Source organism: Plectropomus leopardus, chromosome 12, assembly GCF_026936395.1.
Source record: "Plectropomus leopardus strain MGB_pleo_1.0 chromosome 12, ASM2693639v1, whole genome shotgun sequence".
NCBI lineage: Eukaryota > Metazoa > Chordata > Actinopteri > Perciformes > Serranidae > Plectropomus > Plectropomus leopardus.
This window is the reverse complement of record NC_142187.1, coordinates 9,729,127-9,746,491: the sequence shown is the minus strand read 5'-3', so window position 1 is coordinate 9,746,491 and position 17,365 is coordinate 9,729,127. Positions and strand designations below refer to the sequence as shown.

The window sequence follows — 17,365 nt, the reverse complement described above, 5'->3', positions numbered from 1 at the left end:
TGTTGGATGAGCAGGAAAATGTGTACTCACAGATTGTAGTTTTACTTCTTTTCCATTAATACTTCTGAGATGAACTGGGATAATAATTCAACTCTCAGTCTCACGACTGATTCTGTTACTATGTGAAGTAGGATTTCTCCACATTGACTGCCACTATTATAATTGTTAGTATTATTACTATTATAGTAAGTACCACTATGAGATGCCTCTAGCTGTGATTCCTCCGATGCTCTTGACTTTTGGCCCTTACCTCCACAATGGCGTTGAGGGACGTGTCAGCGCCGAGACTGAGGTCAGTGCCGGGAACATTGTTACTAATGGTGGCAGGCAGCATGCACATCGGGATACACAACTCCTCGTAGTCGGCCCGGGCCTCGTACAGCTGCAGCAGACACTCAAGGGCCTGATAAGTGGCCATAATATGAAGTTAGACCACTAGAGGGCACACTGCATATCTGAGACCCTGTCAGTGTGTTACTACACAGGAGCCGACAGTGTTTTTATGGGCTGCTTCATGGTTCAAAGAGGCTCCCTTGGCTTGTATCCTTTGTTACTTTGGTAACTGATATTTTAGTGTTGCAGTTGTGTCCCAATTAAATGCTACATTACAGTTTGTAATGGGTATTCATTTTCATTCACTATTTTTACAGTTGCTAATCAAGGAATCAACATTTCTCCATGACCTACTTTTTTTGTTTCAGGGGTGTTCTTGAGGCAGTTTCAATGACATTTAAACCATTTTGCACTTACACAACAAAGAAGTCTTAAATATTTAAAAAAAAAAAAAATAACTGTTAACCACTTATATCTGGACATAGCTAGTATTGGTCTAAAAGACCAGTGGGTAGGATTTTGAGTGATATATTACTAGAAATGGAATTTATGTTTTCTTAAGTGTATAGTATATAGATCAGTGAGGATTACATGGTGAGCTTTCCTTCTATAGAGTTGGTGCAAAATAATCTAAATGCTCTTTAGCAGGCTTTTCCAATACCTAAAAAAATGAAGTTTCTGTAATTTGTTGTTTTAAGGATATCCTTATCAGCCTGAGAATTCAATATTATAAATGTGTTTGCTTATGCATTTAACACATCTAATCCATGCTGAAGGACACAAGAAAGGGGAGTCCTTTTTACTGAATTAAGTCCATGAAGATGCAGGTCTGTAACATGTGTATGGTCCACAGTGTGTGTTTATTTATTTGTTTATTTGTGTGCTGCTGGCTGGCTCTCTCCAGGTGTTGGGGGCTTAGGCTTCCAATTGGCTGAGAGGAGATGGGATGGAAGGGGGATTGCACACTGGCTGACACATAGCAGTGTTGACGCAACAAGATAAAGACTGGGGTGGGTCTACAGAGGCTGTGGGCGATGTTTCCTTTTATGTGCAAGAATGAACAGAGGTCCTGGCCTGGTTCAAAACAGTAACAAGATTAAAATGTGTACTGTATTAAGCAATGCTGGACTTGTACATGTCTACACAGCATGCAGACTCTCAAAACGCACTGACTCTGTTTGTACCATCAGAATGCAGGCACACCTCTGTTGCAATGAACCAGATCACCGTCAAATCGTCTGCTGTTTCCCAAACAAACACAAAGTGGGCTGCACGAACACGCCAGGGCCACGTTTCAAAACATGCCACAACACGTCACTGCATGCCCAAACACTTACCTGGGACCTCCGCTGACCAGCTCGCCTTCAACAACAACCAGCGTCAAGGGTTTTTCTGCTGTACTGTATGTGTGCAGATGCAGTGTGTGTGTGTCTGTGTGTGCGTGTGTGTGTGTGTGTGTGTGTGTGTGTGTGTGTGGACGTGAAGTGGATCCTGCTAATTAACTTCAGTGAGTTTCTATTGTTCTAGCAGCTGTGGCTGCAACATGTACATCAGTAAACTTAACAACTGACTACGTAAAGCTGGAATTAATGGAACCATAATGCATTTACTTCAGAAAAAAAAAAACTGCCTTGCATTTTTTGATTGAACAAGATTATAATCTCAAAATTCTGACAAAAGTTTTTACAGAAAAATATGTGGTCATTTTAATTAATTAACAAGATAATAATCTTGTTAATTCTTGTATTTCTGATATAATGAGAGTTTATTATCTCAGGATTCTGAAAAAAGTTTTCATAAAGAAAAAAAATCTATTGTTTTTCTGAAATAACAAGATTATCATATCAGTAAGAAAGGTTTTCAATATCTCCTTATTTTTTCTAAATTAACCAGATAATCTCTAATTCTCACTTATCTGAATCAATGAGATTAGTATCTCAGAATTCTGAAAAAAAAATTAATGGCAAAAACTGCTCTTGGTTTTCTGAAGCAATAGGATAATAATCTTGTGAATTTTTGTACATCTGAACTGATGAGGTTTTTATCTCAGGATTCTGGGAAAAGTTTTCATGAAGACAAAAATTCTGCTATTCTTTCTCTATAATAAAAAGATTATTACCCTGGAATTCTGAAAAAAGTTTTAATGGAATTTTTTTTTCTGAGGTAACAGGACTGCAATCTTGTTCATTCTCTTTCTCTAAATAAATGAGATTTTTATTCAGAATTCTGAGAATTCTCAAAAAAAAAAGATATTTTCCTGAATAAATGATACAATTCTCCCATTAATTAAGAATCTCAATAATTTGGAAAAACAAAGAAGATATTTTTTCTCAAGTGAATGCATTACACTTCAGTAATAATTCAAGACTTGCTGGAGCTTGTTCAAGCTTTTCATTTTCTGTAGCATTTTCAGCAGAGGATGTGTCACCAGTCTGAATTGCTACTTGAGTCTTTGTTTTCATACTTTTGGTGTGTGCTGTACCACTGTCATTTACTACCATTATCATATGCTTTTGTTTATGTGAAAGCAGAGGGTTAAGTCTGTACGTTCCATTTACTCCTATGGAAATCCTGCTTACAGGTTTGCTTGTTGAGTGTCAGGCAGCCTGTGTTTACACAGAAAATATTACAGCGCACTGACACTTCACAGCAGCGATACTGACCAAAAGTCCTTATCATGTGGCCCTATGCTAAACTTATGTCTTACCTTGTCAAATTAAGCCAGACCACTGATTGTTTACAGGAGGAGGCGAGCTGTCAATCAGCGAAGCCCCAAACTCTCAAAGGCTGGATGGTGTGTGTCAAGTCCGATTACAAGCGCACACACACACTCAAACCCAGCCACACTTACATCAGTAATGGCATTCAGAGCAGTGTCTGAGCCAATGCTGAGATCTGAACCGGGTATATTGTTGGAGACGGTGGCAGGGACCATAACCATGGGCACACAGAACTCGTCATATTTGTCCCGTGCAGTAGAAAGTTCCAGTAATCCCATGTATGCCTGCAGCAGTGAGAGCCAGCATCTTATTGGTTGTTGTTGAGGATGTACACAAAAAGGGAATGAGGCGTGGGAGGAAAAGTGAGGAGGTCGAACGCCAAGGTCTTAATGAGTGGACAACAGGACATGTGTTTAGTTTTAGACTAAATCGTGGTGGGAGGAGCCTGAAACATTTGGCCTTTTGACATTACACAATAGAAAACAAAATATGCAAGACATGCAGTAATGTCTGTTAAGCTTTAGAAAAGAGGGCTTTGAGGCAGGTGACGCATGTTGGTAGGAGATGGATATCAAGAGTAATGCAGCAGAAAGATTAGGGACAGTAATGGTTGGTGGTACAGACAAAAAGTCTGGGAGGACTGTACTGGTGGGAGAAGCCAAGAGGAGAGAGCCAGACCAAACACAACAGACAATGAGACACACACAGGAAGTAGACGCTGTAGCTCCACACACAGAGCAACTGGGAGAGGGACAGTGTTCATTTTCTGGCCAAACTGCTAAAGTCAAAAACAACTGTAATTTGGAAAATGTACAGTTTTTTTCTTTCAAATTTGAATTTAAATAACTTGGTTGTTATCTAACATCTCGTTCTCGCTACTATAAGTCATTTAATCCATCTTTCAGTTAAGGTTATTTTTCTGATTAAAATTGAGCATTTACCTACAAGTCATCACATGGTTTTGGCTTTGCAGTTTGGCCACACATTAATAACCATATATATACAGGAGAGAGCCTATAACATTTAAATGTGTCTTATTATTATATATTCTGAAAAATGTTATGGAGAGGTCAAAACATGTTTTGCAAATATGAAATGTCCTAAAGGCCAAATCAGTGACAATGAAATGGACTCAACAATGTTTCACACAATACATAATGCATGTGAAATACTGGAAAGAGAGTGCATTATAATGTTGTATGTAATGTACAATAAGGCTGAAATTAATTCAGATTTATCTTTAATATTACTACTATACAAATATCAGTAGCTTTTTGGAATAAAACAGCAGTTAGAATAAACATTGAAGAGTGTGAAGAAATACTTATACTTGCAACAACAAAAAAGGCTGAACAAGCTTGCTTTTCTTCAGATGATAAAACACGTTCAGAAAATATTGTGAAATTAAGATAAAACACCGCCATTATATTCAGAAATCAGGAAAAGCTACACACCTCAAATCCTCCGATGACAAGCAGGGCGTTGATGTTATGGATCCTAATCTGCTCAGCAATCTTATCCAAATGTTTGCCTGGAAGAGTTCTACAGCAGCATGAAGAAAGAAAAAAAAAATTAAACAATCCTCGACTTAACGCCTGTTAAGTTTTGGTTCATGGTTACTGTGAGAAACCCTAGAAATTTTGATTCTGTTTTAGTTAAAGTTACACACACATACATGAAATATATAATACAATATCTGCCTCGCTCCCTGGTAACTAAACTCATCAAGGTCAAGATTGTGTCTGAGGTATGACGATCAATGACTTCATTGTTTTATACAGATAGAAAAGACAAGTCTAAATCAAAAAATAAATAAAATAAAATAAAATAAATAAGGAATAATTTGGGAAAGGGAAAAGAAAAATGCATTGCATTTGATGTCAAGAAACAAAAATGTTGGATTTAAGTCACAAACAATTCAACAGCAGAATCATTACAAATAACTTTTTTTTTCTCCACTTTAACTTACCGTTTTGTCCCCAGCAGTGACCCTCCCTGGCCAGTCCAACCGCCGACATCTCCCCATTTGATCTCCTTGATCTAATTTTTTTTTAAAAAAACAGGAAAAGGTCAAAATCACATTTCATTTTAGCTGAAGATATTTCACTTTCTTCAAGTCCTAAATTTACATATTTAGTTTTTATTGAGGGATGGGTGATAATTCACAAATCTACAGACCTCACTGTCAACAGTTTTTATTAAAAAATCAGAAAAAAAAGATGTTGTATCTGAATTTCTTTAATGTAATTTTCCCGTGCCTTAAGGACCACAGCGAAAATGTTATAATCCATTGTATTGGGGTAGAGACAAAAATTTCATAAAAATCTTAGAGTCATATCTTAAAACCTGGGAAATTGAAACCAGCACCATCTGCGTGGTTGGATACCACTGTGGGTTAGATGTATTTTTTGTCAAAAATCACTAAAATATGGAGAAAAAAACCTTCATCAGGGGAATGTTACACATGTTGAGACTCCCTAAAAACTTGGTATTTCACCTGAGGGCAGTGTCTTGCGTCCTGTGTACCCTGGTGCACATACTGTTTTTTCTCCTTTTTTGCATTTGGATAAGTTAGGAAAACTCAAAAAAATAAAAAAAATGTTTCATCAACCTAATCCTTGTTTCAACTCCAAGATTAAATCTACAGAAGACCTAATGCCTAACTGTAACTTTAGACAGAGAATTATTTTATTATTATTATTTTTTTTGTGATCATCAAATTCTCAAATTAGCGGGCATAATGTTGTACTGGAACATATGTACAACTAAATAGTGCTGAAATATAATAACATATTATTAGAAAACATGAGTAGAATATTCTGTCTGCGGTCATACTTACCATGCATCAAATAAACTAGTGTATGCATGTAGTTTCAGTCTCAGTCTAGCTTGCCTAATTTCAACTTATTGTTTTCATAAAATAAAAACAATTCAAGGTTTTGTTCTGCATGCAGTATTAATGAGCACTCGCAGGCTGAGACGGTCACAGAGCTCGCCAAAGCATGACATCCTGTGACCCACCAAAACCATGGCCATCTGGGTGAAATGCCAAGTTTTAACGTGCAAATATCCCGTCCTCTTTATATTAGCCAGTTATCACTCTTGTCATTGTACTGTCAGTGTGCCAGCGTAGCTACATTTGACCAGCAGCTCTACGGTATAAACAGTGTCCTAATTAGTTGGGTTGTTAGCCAGGGATCACAGCTTCACTTTTCAAGTCTAATCCTTCTACTGTACATGGTGACAACTCGCCTCGCTTCATCGCTTTCAACAAATAAATGCCTTCCTCTGCACAGCTGAAAAAGTGGATGCATGTGTTTGCCGTAAGCATACATGCGTGCAGTCAGAGGAATATGACCAAGACAAAGACATGTAGAGCTAAAACTGCTCTACTGTGCATGTATACGTGGTGCAGTGCAGCTACTGTGGGAGTGAAGTAATTGGCTTACAGTAAGTAGCACTGTTTATCTGGACACACTTAGTCTTATCACTGCAACCAGCGCAGCAGAGAGTGAGAAAAGTGGCTGCACTCTTCTGCTCCCTGCTATTGGTCAGTAAAATCACTATGACCTCCAAGGAATGTTGCCTTCCTCTTTTGTTTTCTCTTAATAATGACAGCTAGTAGTTTTCAGTGAATTTATAGTCACATTCACAGTCTGATCTCAGAATTTGCTCCCGGTTCACTGGGGAACACAGCAGCCAACGTCTCAGCATCCAAACATCAGATATCATAAAAGTCACTCATGACATAGAAGTGCAGAATGAAGAAATAACAGCCACAGAGAAAAGGCAGTGGCCTGACCAATCATGTTTGAAGATATGTTGGTTTGTCAGTGGTGTCAAGTTCAGGTGAGCAAGTTTCTGCACAGACTTGAGTAACGTAGCAAACCAGAGCTACAGTGTGCACAGCGTGACTGTTATATTTATTTAGGCTGAATACGCTTGTCTTGCACTTGAGTTCATAAAATACTGAGACCATTATTGAGCAAGATCAACTTACCACAGATACACAATTTAAGAGCCAAATCTGTAGTTAGTTATTTAAACACCTCAAACAGTTTGCTGACTGAGTAAAAGCCCAGGAATTGTAACATGTGCAATGACATTTCTCGCACTGTTGTTCAGAAAAACTGCTGAAAACTGCAGGTCAAAAGAGGTCACCTGATCAACAATTCAGTTCATATGAATAAATGCACATGCATTTGACAGCTAACATCTATTTTTTTCTAAGCTTTTAGAGTAAGCAGTGCAGATATTTTAAACAACAAGGTTAAGATTTTAAATAAATTAGATCTTTCCATATTCTGCAAAATTAGTGTTGCCATCTTTTGATGACTGTTTAATAAATATTAAATGATATCACTGATAATGAATAATAATGAAATCACTGATTTGTTTAAAATAATTCTAAGAAATTGTAACTGAAGGAATATACCACTGATTTGGGGAAAACTCAATGCCGTTGATTAGTTGATTGAAAGAAAATGAAACAACACATAATTTGTCATTTCTTAAGCAAAAATGCAAAACTTTCTCTTGCTGCAGTTTTGCTTTTTTCATGGTTTATATACCTTTTTAAATGGGACATGTTTAAGTTTTGGACTGTTGGTCAGATAAAACATGTCACTGAAGATGTCATGTTTGGCCTCAGAGAAAGTGAAGAGCATTTTTCTCTAATCGATGAGTTGATAAAGTAGATTACACTACACTCATTTTTGTCATTTTTTAAAGCAAAAAAGCCACACATTTGCTGGTTTCATGTTTCTTAAATGTAAGTTTTTTTTATTTATTTATTTTTTTACATACATGATAATTAAGGCGATAGCTTTGAATTTTTGGACAGCTGTTTGCATAAAACATACAATTTGAAAACATCACATTTTATTGATGAAACCATTGCCAGATCAGTTGATGATGAAAACAACCTACGTAGCTGCATATATCACTCTCAGTCTTACCTGTCCCTTGTAGAATCCCTCAAAGCCGTCACTGACAGCAAACATTTTGTGGCCTTCAGTGATTCCCACTCTGACAGCAGAACGTACGGCAGCGTTCATACCTGCTGCCGGTGCACCGACGTTCAGCACCGCAACATTAAAGGAGCTCTATAAATGAAAGAAAGCATCAGTCACACACACAGTACACACAAAAATACACTAAACAAATAGAAAGCCAAACCTGGCATACTTGTATACAGTATGGCCATATGTTTCAACACCCCCAAAGCTTTGTCACACTTAAAACATCTTTACACCTCAGACATGAGTGTGTCCAGTCACAGCATGGTGCTTGGGGTGTATAAGATGGTATATCAGACACTTGTAGAGGCGATGACCACGAGCAGTGATTTTTGGAACAGACAGAATGTTGGCAAATTGGACAAAACTTAACACAAGTGACTCGCTGCTTCTTTTTAAAAAAAAAAACTTCTTGAAACAGGATCATAGTGCAAATTAAGAATAATTGTTCTCCATGTCTGACAGGACAGCTGTCCGTCTCTACTGTCTGATAATACCATCCATGTCTCAGTAACTACTCAAGAGCCAGGCAAGCTGCCTCAGAGCAGCACAGCAGCAGAAAAAAGATTACCTTGCATGCAAGAAGCCACATGCTGCTAAAAGACGCAGCAAAGCAGCAGCAGCAGCTTTATCATGACAACTTCTTAAAATAGACAGTCAAATGCAAACTTTTACTATCCAAAGTTTTATTGCAAACTCAAATCAACTGTGCGGCTAGTAGCTGGGTATAAAATGTCAACATTTCTGCCAAGCAACTTTAAACCCCTAACAGCAGAGTGGACATGGCCCATATTCCAGGTGAAGCCCGTGATGTTGGGTGTACATGATTCCACATACTACTGTGAGTCTCATACAGTCAGTCACAAAAGCCTCAGTGGTATTTGGTGAATAACAGTCTGATCAAAGGTGTCCTGGGACTGAATGATGCACTGGGTCTCGACAGTTTGTCTCGCAATTCTTTAATAGGATAATCAAGGACATAGATTGGATTAAAGAACATGAGGGCGATGTGGAGAAGCTCAAAATAAACAGGCGTCCAGCTCTCAGCTGTGGATGAACTTCTCAAATGAATCATGGTTTCAGCCACTTCCTTGTTCTTTTATACCAATTCTTATATCAAATACATCCCACTCTAAATTATAACTTTGCTAATACTGTGGCCTGCATTTTTTTAAACTACCAATGATTGCATTCAACAACATGCATGTTTTTAACCTGTTCTGAAAATAATGGATTTGCATTTGCACCAACACTTTTCTCCAAACATGTCCAGTGAAAGCCTTTTGTCTCTGAAGTGTCTCAATATGTTTTAGGAGAAACTGACCATCGTCTCAACTGTTCAATCACTTGTGATAGATGTTCATTAAATTAAATAAGCTGGTAATCATAAACTCTTTGATGTTAAAACATTAAAGTTGCTGAGATGTGTATCTTGCCCACAACAAAATCATTTGTGTCATTCTGCACCTTCAACGAGTTTACAACAAAATCTCATGACATATATGTGAATCGAGATGGTTTGATTCCCTAATCTGTCACATTTATTTCCTGCATCACGTTCAAAGCTCTCCAAACCAGAGTTGTAATTTCAGCAGCCAGCAATACATTTTCGGCTGGACCGCAGCATAGCAGCAGCATAGCAGCAGCATAGCAGCAAAGGCTGTCTGTAAATTCACAAGTGAGAGAGAAAGTGAGGTTTGATGTTACACCACTGGTTGGAGACAGTGATTTCATGATTTTATTGCTCTTTTTCAATGAACAGGTGCTGACAGTCCTGTATCACTGTATTCCTCATTTTTTTGTAACCAGTGCAACAGAATATAATGGTGGAATTAGCAATCTAGCTATGCTATATGAGTAAGACGTAATAACGTCATCCACACTCTTGCTGGAGTATAAGAAAACACATTGCTATCATCAGATGAGTGACACCTTTGTTTGGCTCATTTTCTGTAACATTAACTATAAGAATGGCAAAATTAGCACGCTAGCTAGCTAGCTAGCTAACGAGCCAGCCAGGGTCAAAATTGCAGTTTTGGACATCAGTTGGGCTGATTAATTGGTGCCTATAGGACGTTTTACAAACCCCTGTTTTCGGGTGAACTTCCATACATCCAAGTGAATGCCACCACTTCCTGTTTAAAATTAAAAGGCACCTGGTGTTTCATGCTAGTCCAGCCACATATTATGATTTGATCTGGTTAACACACAAAGAGCATGGAGCCTGTCCACTTTGAGTTTTAAAAAAGCAAAAACACTCTCTGTCAACGTCCCCACAGACTTGACATTAAACTGTAAGGAGGGCTGCTTCAGGTTCATTTGAAGCAGATCACAGTCAACACTGTGATTGTCCTTGACAGGGAGGCCAGTGGGACGACTTCAGGGAAGCACTAATGCAACTCTTTGCATGTCTACACTTCTTTTTCTAAGCGGAGCCATGGAGAAATAAGCAATGACACACAGAGCGACAGACGACCAGCACTGTCATTTTGTGGCACTGTGTTACCATATGAACATATGTATTCTGTCTCTGTAAAATAAAGACAGGCTTCAGATAGTTCTGGAAAATTATTAGACTAGATACTATATTTAAAAAAATGCCCAAATGCACACATATGTCGAAGTAAATTTCATCTCACCATGGGTCAATTAGAAGCCAAAGTGAATGGGAAGGAGGATGGACAAAAAGGTCTAAACTAGATGCCGAAAAGCTTCTCTGCTCCGTGAACTATGCTACAGGAGCTGACCTAGAGCCTGCTCAGCTGCAGCCTCATTACACATCACATACGTGAGACTGCTCTCCAGCCCCCGCCTGCTCCTCCCCCTCAGGACAGAGACAGTCACAGAAAAAAACAGACTCTGTTAGTGTCACAAAAAGACTGCAGTTCCCCAGCAAGGCACCTGACCAGGAAGTACCTTATGCTACCGTACAAATCTCAGAGCAGCTGGTGGAAAAGATACATTACAAGAATTAAAATTGTGATGGCCTTATTGATTTAATATCATCATTCTTCTTTCAACACTTTGCTTATAATGGTACTTACATTTGGAAGTTCAGAGTCTGCTTTCCGATAGGAGAGGAGTCTGTAGGTGGTCAGATTGTTCTCAAAGCTCCTGCAGATAACAGATGGGGGAGAAACAAGGTTAGTCAATGTGGAAAATCCACAATGGATGTCAGCTCTGTCAAACAGCAAATGCCTTTAGAGTCGATCAAAAATCAATGAAAACACAGCTTAACGGGGCACACTGCTCAACAGACAAAAGAGCGAGTGTTACGAAGAATCTGTGCAAGAAAGGAATATCATACAAGACCTCTGATTTAACAGGTACAAAAGATTCATGGCTGCTAGCTCTTTATTAGCTATTTTTAAGCTTCTTATGTGTCCAACCTACCTTTTAAATGTTTGTAAACAAATGAATCCATTGTGTGATCATATCAAAGTAGTTGAAGTTTAAAAAAAATACCTGCCACGCAGTCTCACTGCCTCTTCAAATTTCTTCTCATCCATGGCCTTTTGCACCTCTTGGGTCTGAAGACAAAACATCAAAAAGCTTCTTCATCATACAAGTCAAAATCTGCTACGTGTTAATCTTTTCTTTTGGGTAAGGTTTCTCTCATCCCTTTTCCAACAGAATGGGATTGGTGAATTTCTGGTTCCTGCACTTAATTTTGAGCTGCTCAGAGTATCTTGACCAAAAATAAATTGCCTCAGAACCCAAAAAGTTGGTTCCCAGCTGGAACCAAAGAATAAAAGTTTTTTTCTTAACCTGACATGCAAACCATGATGACATCAGTGGGTGTAACATATTCTACAGGTTGTAAAAAAAAGTCTTGCACGTAAAAGTCTTCTGTGTCATGAACATGATCCACAATCTTGCTACTACTGTTTACCTACATTGTGCACTGTGCAACGCCCTCCACTGATAATACATTCTGCCACAAACTGGTGGAGACAAACACTGGTTTACAAGATAGCACCAAAACTCCAAGAGTCCTGAATGGAACCAGTTCAGGACCCAGAACTAATTTAGTGGAAAAGGGATCAAAAGTGTGTTTGACCATGTCAGTGACATGCTTACTGTCCAGTCTGTGTTGCAGGTGAATGAGGGAGGGGTTTTGCCAAACTGGGAACAACTGGGCCAGGTGATTCTGAGCGCTATTCCACCTCACTCCTCTTAAACCACATGCAGACTACAGGAATTTGAAATCTCACAAAAGTCACATTAACAACAGATATTTGGACTGACTGAAGTGATAAATAGCTGTTTTAAAAAGGGTTACAGCAGACAGGTATTGGTGTAATTTCATTTTCTGTACTTTACAGTGTGCTCTTGGTTTCCGCATGGCATCTGTCTCTCCAACATGCACACACACACACTTACCATCTGAACACACTCCATAAGTGGTAGTCGAACAGCCTGGTTTCCAACCAGAGACACAACGCAGGCCGGGGTAGTGGCAGAGGCCTCCAGTAGCGCCAGCACTGCCTCCACGCCCATGCGACTGGCCTGCAAAGGTCATTTAAAGGTTAATAGTGAGCAGCAAGATGTCTACACTGTTAATCAATAACTGTGTATTTTTAATTATGTTGCCATAGAGAAGTATTAAATACACTGTGACTTACCAGGATCCTGTCAAAGGCAGAGGGGGTCCCACCTCTCTGCACGTGGCCCAGGATGGTGACCCTGGTGTCAAAACCCAGGTTACGTACCACCAGCTTGATATGGAGAAAAAGCGAAGTGGAATGACAACATAAATTTATCGTTAAAGGCTCAATAATTGAAATGCATACAAAAATTTCCTGTAAAATCTAAACTAAATTATTATATTTTAACACATTTCAGTGCGAGCTATAACATGAATTGTAAAATGTTAAAAAATTACAGATATACAGCATGAAAAATGTATCCTTACAAACAGTTGCTCCTACTTAAGTTTAAACACATAAACAATGCAACTCAGCCATTTAATAGAGCATAATGTATCATTAATTATTTGTATAATTTCGTAGCACCGTTAAATGAAACAATCTAAAGGAAATGTAGAAATAAAAGGGACCATGAAAGTGTCAAACAAAAGAGAAAAAACAAAAAACAGAGGGAGAAATCATGCAAAACATCTCCTGTCATCTCAACGTGTGCCAAATAATGTGCATGCATGCAGCAGTGAACTTGCAGACATAAAAAAAATAAGGGTGCAAAGTGGGATGAAAATGGAATAACATATTTCTAAATGCTTGAAGCATATATGGAATTCAGTATACATTTTTTTTTAAAAAAACTAGCATGAAACATAGAAAAGGTGGAAAGTCAACACAACAGTGACAAACAGGACATGGAACTTTGTGGAGTGTGCTCCCAAAAACAAACCGTGAAGGGAAAAAAAACCACGTGCTTCTGAAGGAGGGATGTGGGTCCGTGAGGCGACCAGGCCTCTCCACTGTACTTACATCCTTGATATAATCAGGAGTAATTGCCTTGTTGTGGCAATCTATGGCACCCTCAGCTACAATAATAATGTTGAGCCTTTTCTTATCAGCACGGTTCTAAAGGGATATAAAAGAAGCAAAAAGCATTTAAAACATGACAGAAAACGTTTTGCATCGCCAAAAGCTGGATCTGCTAATGGAGGATAATCAGCTACTGTCTTCAAAGAACACCAGGCCGGTTTAGCAGTCACTTGCCACACTGCATTAAGAGTTTCACATCTGCAGCTAAGTTGACACATATATTTTCAATGAGATATGCTAGCAATGCGCAGAAACTGAAGGGCAGATGAAGAATTTCCTTAAAATGCGACACAACAAGTAATCTCAGACAGAGTATGATTGGCAGCACATTAAACTAGTTCTGGTGAGACATTAGACAGAAGAGTTAAAGATACCATGTTTCAGGTTTCAAACTCTCAGAGCTGCTAAGGTGGCTAGCAATCTCCTTCTTTACCTTTTTATAGCAGTTACATATGACTTAGATACACATTACTGCCACCAACTGTGGCTTCAGTGGAAGTGTGTGAAATTGAGGGATGTCTTAGGCTGGAGATAGAAATGCTGTTTCACCTTGCGTTCCTGTACACATCCGGCTGCATGCGGTTGCATCATTTTTGTATATATATACTTGCCCATACACAATGCTATACTGGACAATACCTCTAGAGGGCACACTAGAGAGCCCAGGCCGTATCAGTATTGCCAGAGGTAAAATAACTATCCCACTTGTATGATAATTTTGCCCTCTGTACAATGTACAATCAATTATTCCAAAATTGCCGTAAATCACGATAATTTGACCATTGTGACACTTACATATCCTGGCTCCTGCATCTGTGTTTACACATCACTTCTCACATGATCTCCTTATTTAGCTTTATGGCAAATAAATCTACCTTCTACTTTTTTTTACAGCCAATACAACATCAGCATGCTGGGAAAAAAAAAACCTGATGTCAGCTGTGGGCCGAGCCGTGTTGACTGAGAAATAGCTTCTCTCCAATGGGTATGGGTAGATTTGTTGATGTGTCAAAAAGTTGTTATGATGTTTGTTTACAATAGTTAATTATTTAACCTATTCATTCTCATGATTATGACTCGTGTACGGTATTTTTTCTCAGAATGCGCCTGCTGTTTATATACATACTGAATCTCATGTATGCATTGCGTTATTTTTGTGGACGCATACAGCCGACACCCCAAACCGAAGCAGGGGACGTGTGGCGGCCATCATGCATGCATGCATGTGTACTTAGCAGCAAGTATATCTCCGGCCTTGTAGCTCCCACACTTACCAAAAAGGCCAATGTATGAAGTATCATTTTAAGAACAAACATATCAGTCAAAGATGAAATTCAAAATAAATGGCATGGAAGCACCATCAATCAGCTGTGTGTTACATGTCAATTATTCTTGTTTTCTCACATTTTGTCGTGGTTGCAGTGCATCCTGATCTATTTCTGCCATTAAAGGGGTCAGAATTGTCTGACAGATTTTTTTCCAGAAAGAACACTGGTGCAAAATGGCAGCTAAAGACGCTACACTGACACCAAAACTTGAAGTTGTTTTTTTTTTTTTTTTGCAAATATATAAATAGAGACCTTCTCTCAGAATGTGGCAAGTGTCTGAACTAAAGGCAAAAAGTCAGAACCTTGAGAGAACGCTTTACCACAACTCATGTCGCTGAATTTTGTTTACAGACATATTGTTATCCAGCAGTTGGTCCAGCTTCTGGTTTCCCCTCTGCGTCAGTGTGAGACTGAACGCTACTTACATCCTTTACAAAATCTGAGGTAATGGGCTGTCCTTGTCTGTCAATGGCTCCTTCAGCAACTATGATAATGTTCAACCTGGAACCTCGAGATCGACTCTGGACAATAACAAACACACTTACTGCATGGAATCCACCGAAAATTCAAATGTCAGTTTATGCTAAAAATTTACTGTTAAAACCTAATTTTACTACTGAGTACATACAATAACACCATTTACATTATATAGCAAAAACATTCTGTATTGTTACTGAAATTATGTAATGATCTACTGTCAGACTGTTGAAAAGTCTTCAAGAACTCTGTGTTTCAAACATTAGAGATGTAGTTCAAAGGTTGTGGGTTTCGAGTCCCACCTGAGTTGCAGTTTTACAGTGTGTCATGTTAAAGACATGAGCGTGCATGAATATTTATCACAAACAAGCTGCTGTTTCATACTTCAATTCCTTGTGGAAATTTGATTGATGCTGTTTTCCAGTGGAATCATTTTTATGCAGAGTGTGTGTGTGTGTGTGTGTGTGTGTGTGTGTGTGTGTGTGTGTGTGTGTGTGTGTTACCTCAGACAATTTCTGACACATGCTATCCTCCCAGCCATCCTCAGGAGGCATTTCAGGGATAAACACCCAGTCTGCTCCGCATGCCAGGGCACTGACCATGGCCAGATATCTGTACACACAGACAGACAGACAGACAGACACACACACACACACTTCAGTATTTCCAAAAAAATACTGTATTGTTAATATTGTAATAAGTATTTTTGCAGAGCCATGATTGTTATTTTATTGAGACTAAGCATATGCAGACAAATTTTTCACACCATATACCCTGCTGTTATAGATAGATAGATAGATAGATAGATAGATAGATAGATAGATAGATATACAGATAGACAGATATGTTCTATTTGTGTTGTGTCTCTGTTTCTCTGACAGTGTGAAGTACCTACCCGCAGTGCCTGCCCATGACCTCCAGCACAAATGTCCTCTGATGGCTGAAAAAAAAAAGAAATGTCAAAAAAGTGAAACCCTGTGGACTCATCTGTTAAAACACATTATCGTCCTCTTTATGGTTTATATAAGCGAGTCTTTTAATGTCTTGTCTTGCTACGTCTTATCATATTTTGTCAAGTTTTTTTTTTTCAATGTCTTGTCACATCTATACTTGTCTGCCCCTATGATTTGTTCACCTCTGAGCGGTGGTCATGATGGCGTCCACCACCTCGATGATCCTGTGCAGTGCCGAGTCAGTGCCGATGGTCATGTCGGTGCCGCAGAAGTCGTTGTCGATGGAGCCGACCATGCCAACAATGTGGAGCACAGAGTTACTGCAGGCCGCCTCCTTATCGATCACACCTGGAAGACATGAGAGGGCAGGAGAAAAATCCTCTTTAAACCTGTCGAGTTAAAGTGGTGCGGTATGAAATCCCTGCAGTGAGCGCTCACCTTGTTGGACGAGCTCCTCCAACAGGCCGCTCCACTCCTCTCTGAACAGGTTGGCTCCGGTCAGGCTGCCGTCTCCACCAATCACACACAGGTTGGTGATGCTGCGCTTCACAAGGTTTTGCGCGGCTTTCAGGCGGCCCTCGCGGGCACGAAACTCTTTACAGCGGGCGCTGCCGATGACTGTGCCACCCTGGAGGAAAGACAAAGTACAATCTGAAATCATACTAGTCTCCTCTACTGGCTCAGACTGAAATATAATCCCTGTTTTACCTAGGGAAACATGACTCCTTAATGCATAATATTAACAATGTTGCTCATCTACAAAATAAATTTTCACTGTCACACCGACTGTAATCCACTTTACACAATAAAAGTCTGACTATGACAAACAGTGTAAAGGTCTAATTCAATCACAGTCTTATTTGGCTGAAGTTTAGTTGCTGAGTCACTACCAATGATCATCATCACAGATGTCCACCAACACAGCAGACACTCCGCTGTTTTCGGCCCAAGCACAAATACTGCTGCTCCTTTGTCAGGAAACATCTCACTGTGCTTGAATATGCAGCGACAACTGCAACATTAACA

General features: G+C 39.1%; 1 protein-coding gene across 7 annotated transcripts in view; it reads right to left on the bottom strand.

Annotated features, from left to right (window-relative positions):
• Nucleotides 1-17,365, bottom strand: part of LOC121951200 (ATP-dependent 6-phosphofructokinase, platelet type-like) — an 84,281-nt gene that overhangs the window by 56,875 nt on the left and 10,041 nt on the right. The window contains exons 4-17 of one of the 7 annotated variants that reach the window (XM_088085050.1): nucleotides 16,778-16,967; nucleotides 16,522-16,687; nucleotides 16,282-16,326; nucleotides 15,890-15,998; nucleotides 15,335-15,430; nucleotides 13,522-13,617; nucleotides 12,697-12,789; nucleotides 12,455-12,580; nucleotides 11,537-11,601; nucleotides 11,116-11,185; nucleotides 8,012-8,158; nucleotides 5,023-5,093; nucleotides 4,508-4,595; nucleotides 251-403 (exon numbers count right to left, since the gene is read on the bottom strand). In XM_088085050.1, coding sequence (XP_087941176.1) covers nucleotides 251-403; nucleotides 4,508-4,595; nucleotides 5,023-5,093; nucleotides 8,012-8,158; nucleotides 11,116-11,185; nucleotides 11,537-11,601; nucleotides 12,455-12,580; nucleotides 12,697-12,789; nucleotides 13,522-13,617; nucleotides 15,335-15,430; nucleotides 15,890-15,998; nucleotides 16,282-16,326; nucleotides 16,522-16,687; nucleotides 16,778-16,967 — 1,515 coding nt within the window. Of the gene's footprint in view, nucleotides 1-250; nucleotides 404-3,184; nucleotides 3,338-4,507; nucleotides 4,596-5,022; nucleotides 5,094-8,011; nucleotides 8,159-10,859; nucleotides 10,896-11,115; nucleotides 11,186-11,536; nucleotides 11,602-12,454; nucleotides 12,581-12,696; nucleotides 12,790-13,521; nucleotides 13,618-15,334; nucleotides 15,431-15,889; nucleotides 15,999-16,281; nucleotides 16,327-16,521; nucleotides 16,688-16,777; nucleotides 16,968-17,365 lie in introns of all 7 variants that reach the window. The other 6 variants (XM_088085046.1, XM_088085045.1, XM_088085044.1 and 3 more) reach the window with 6 other exon arrangements.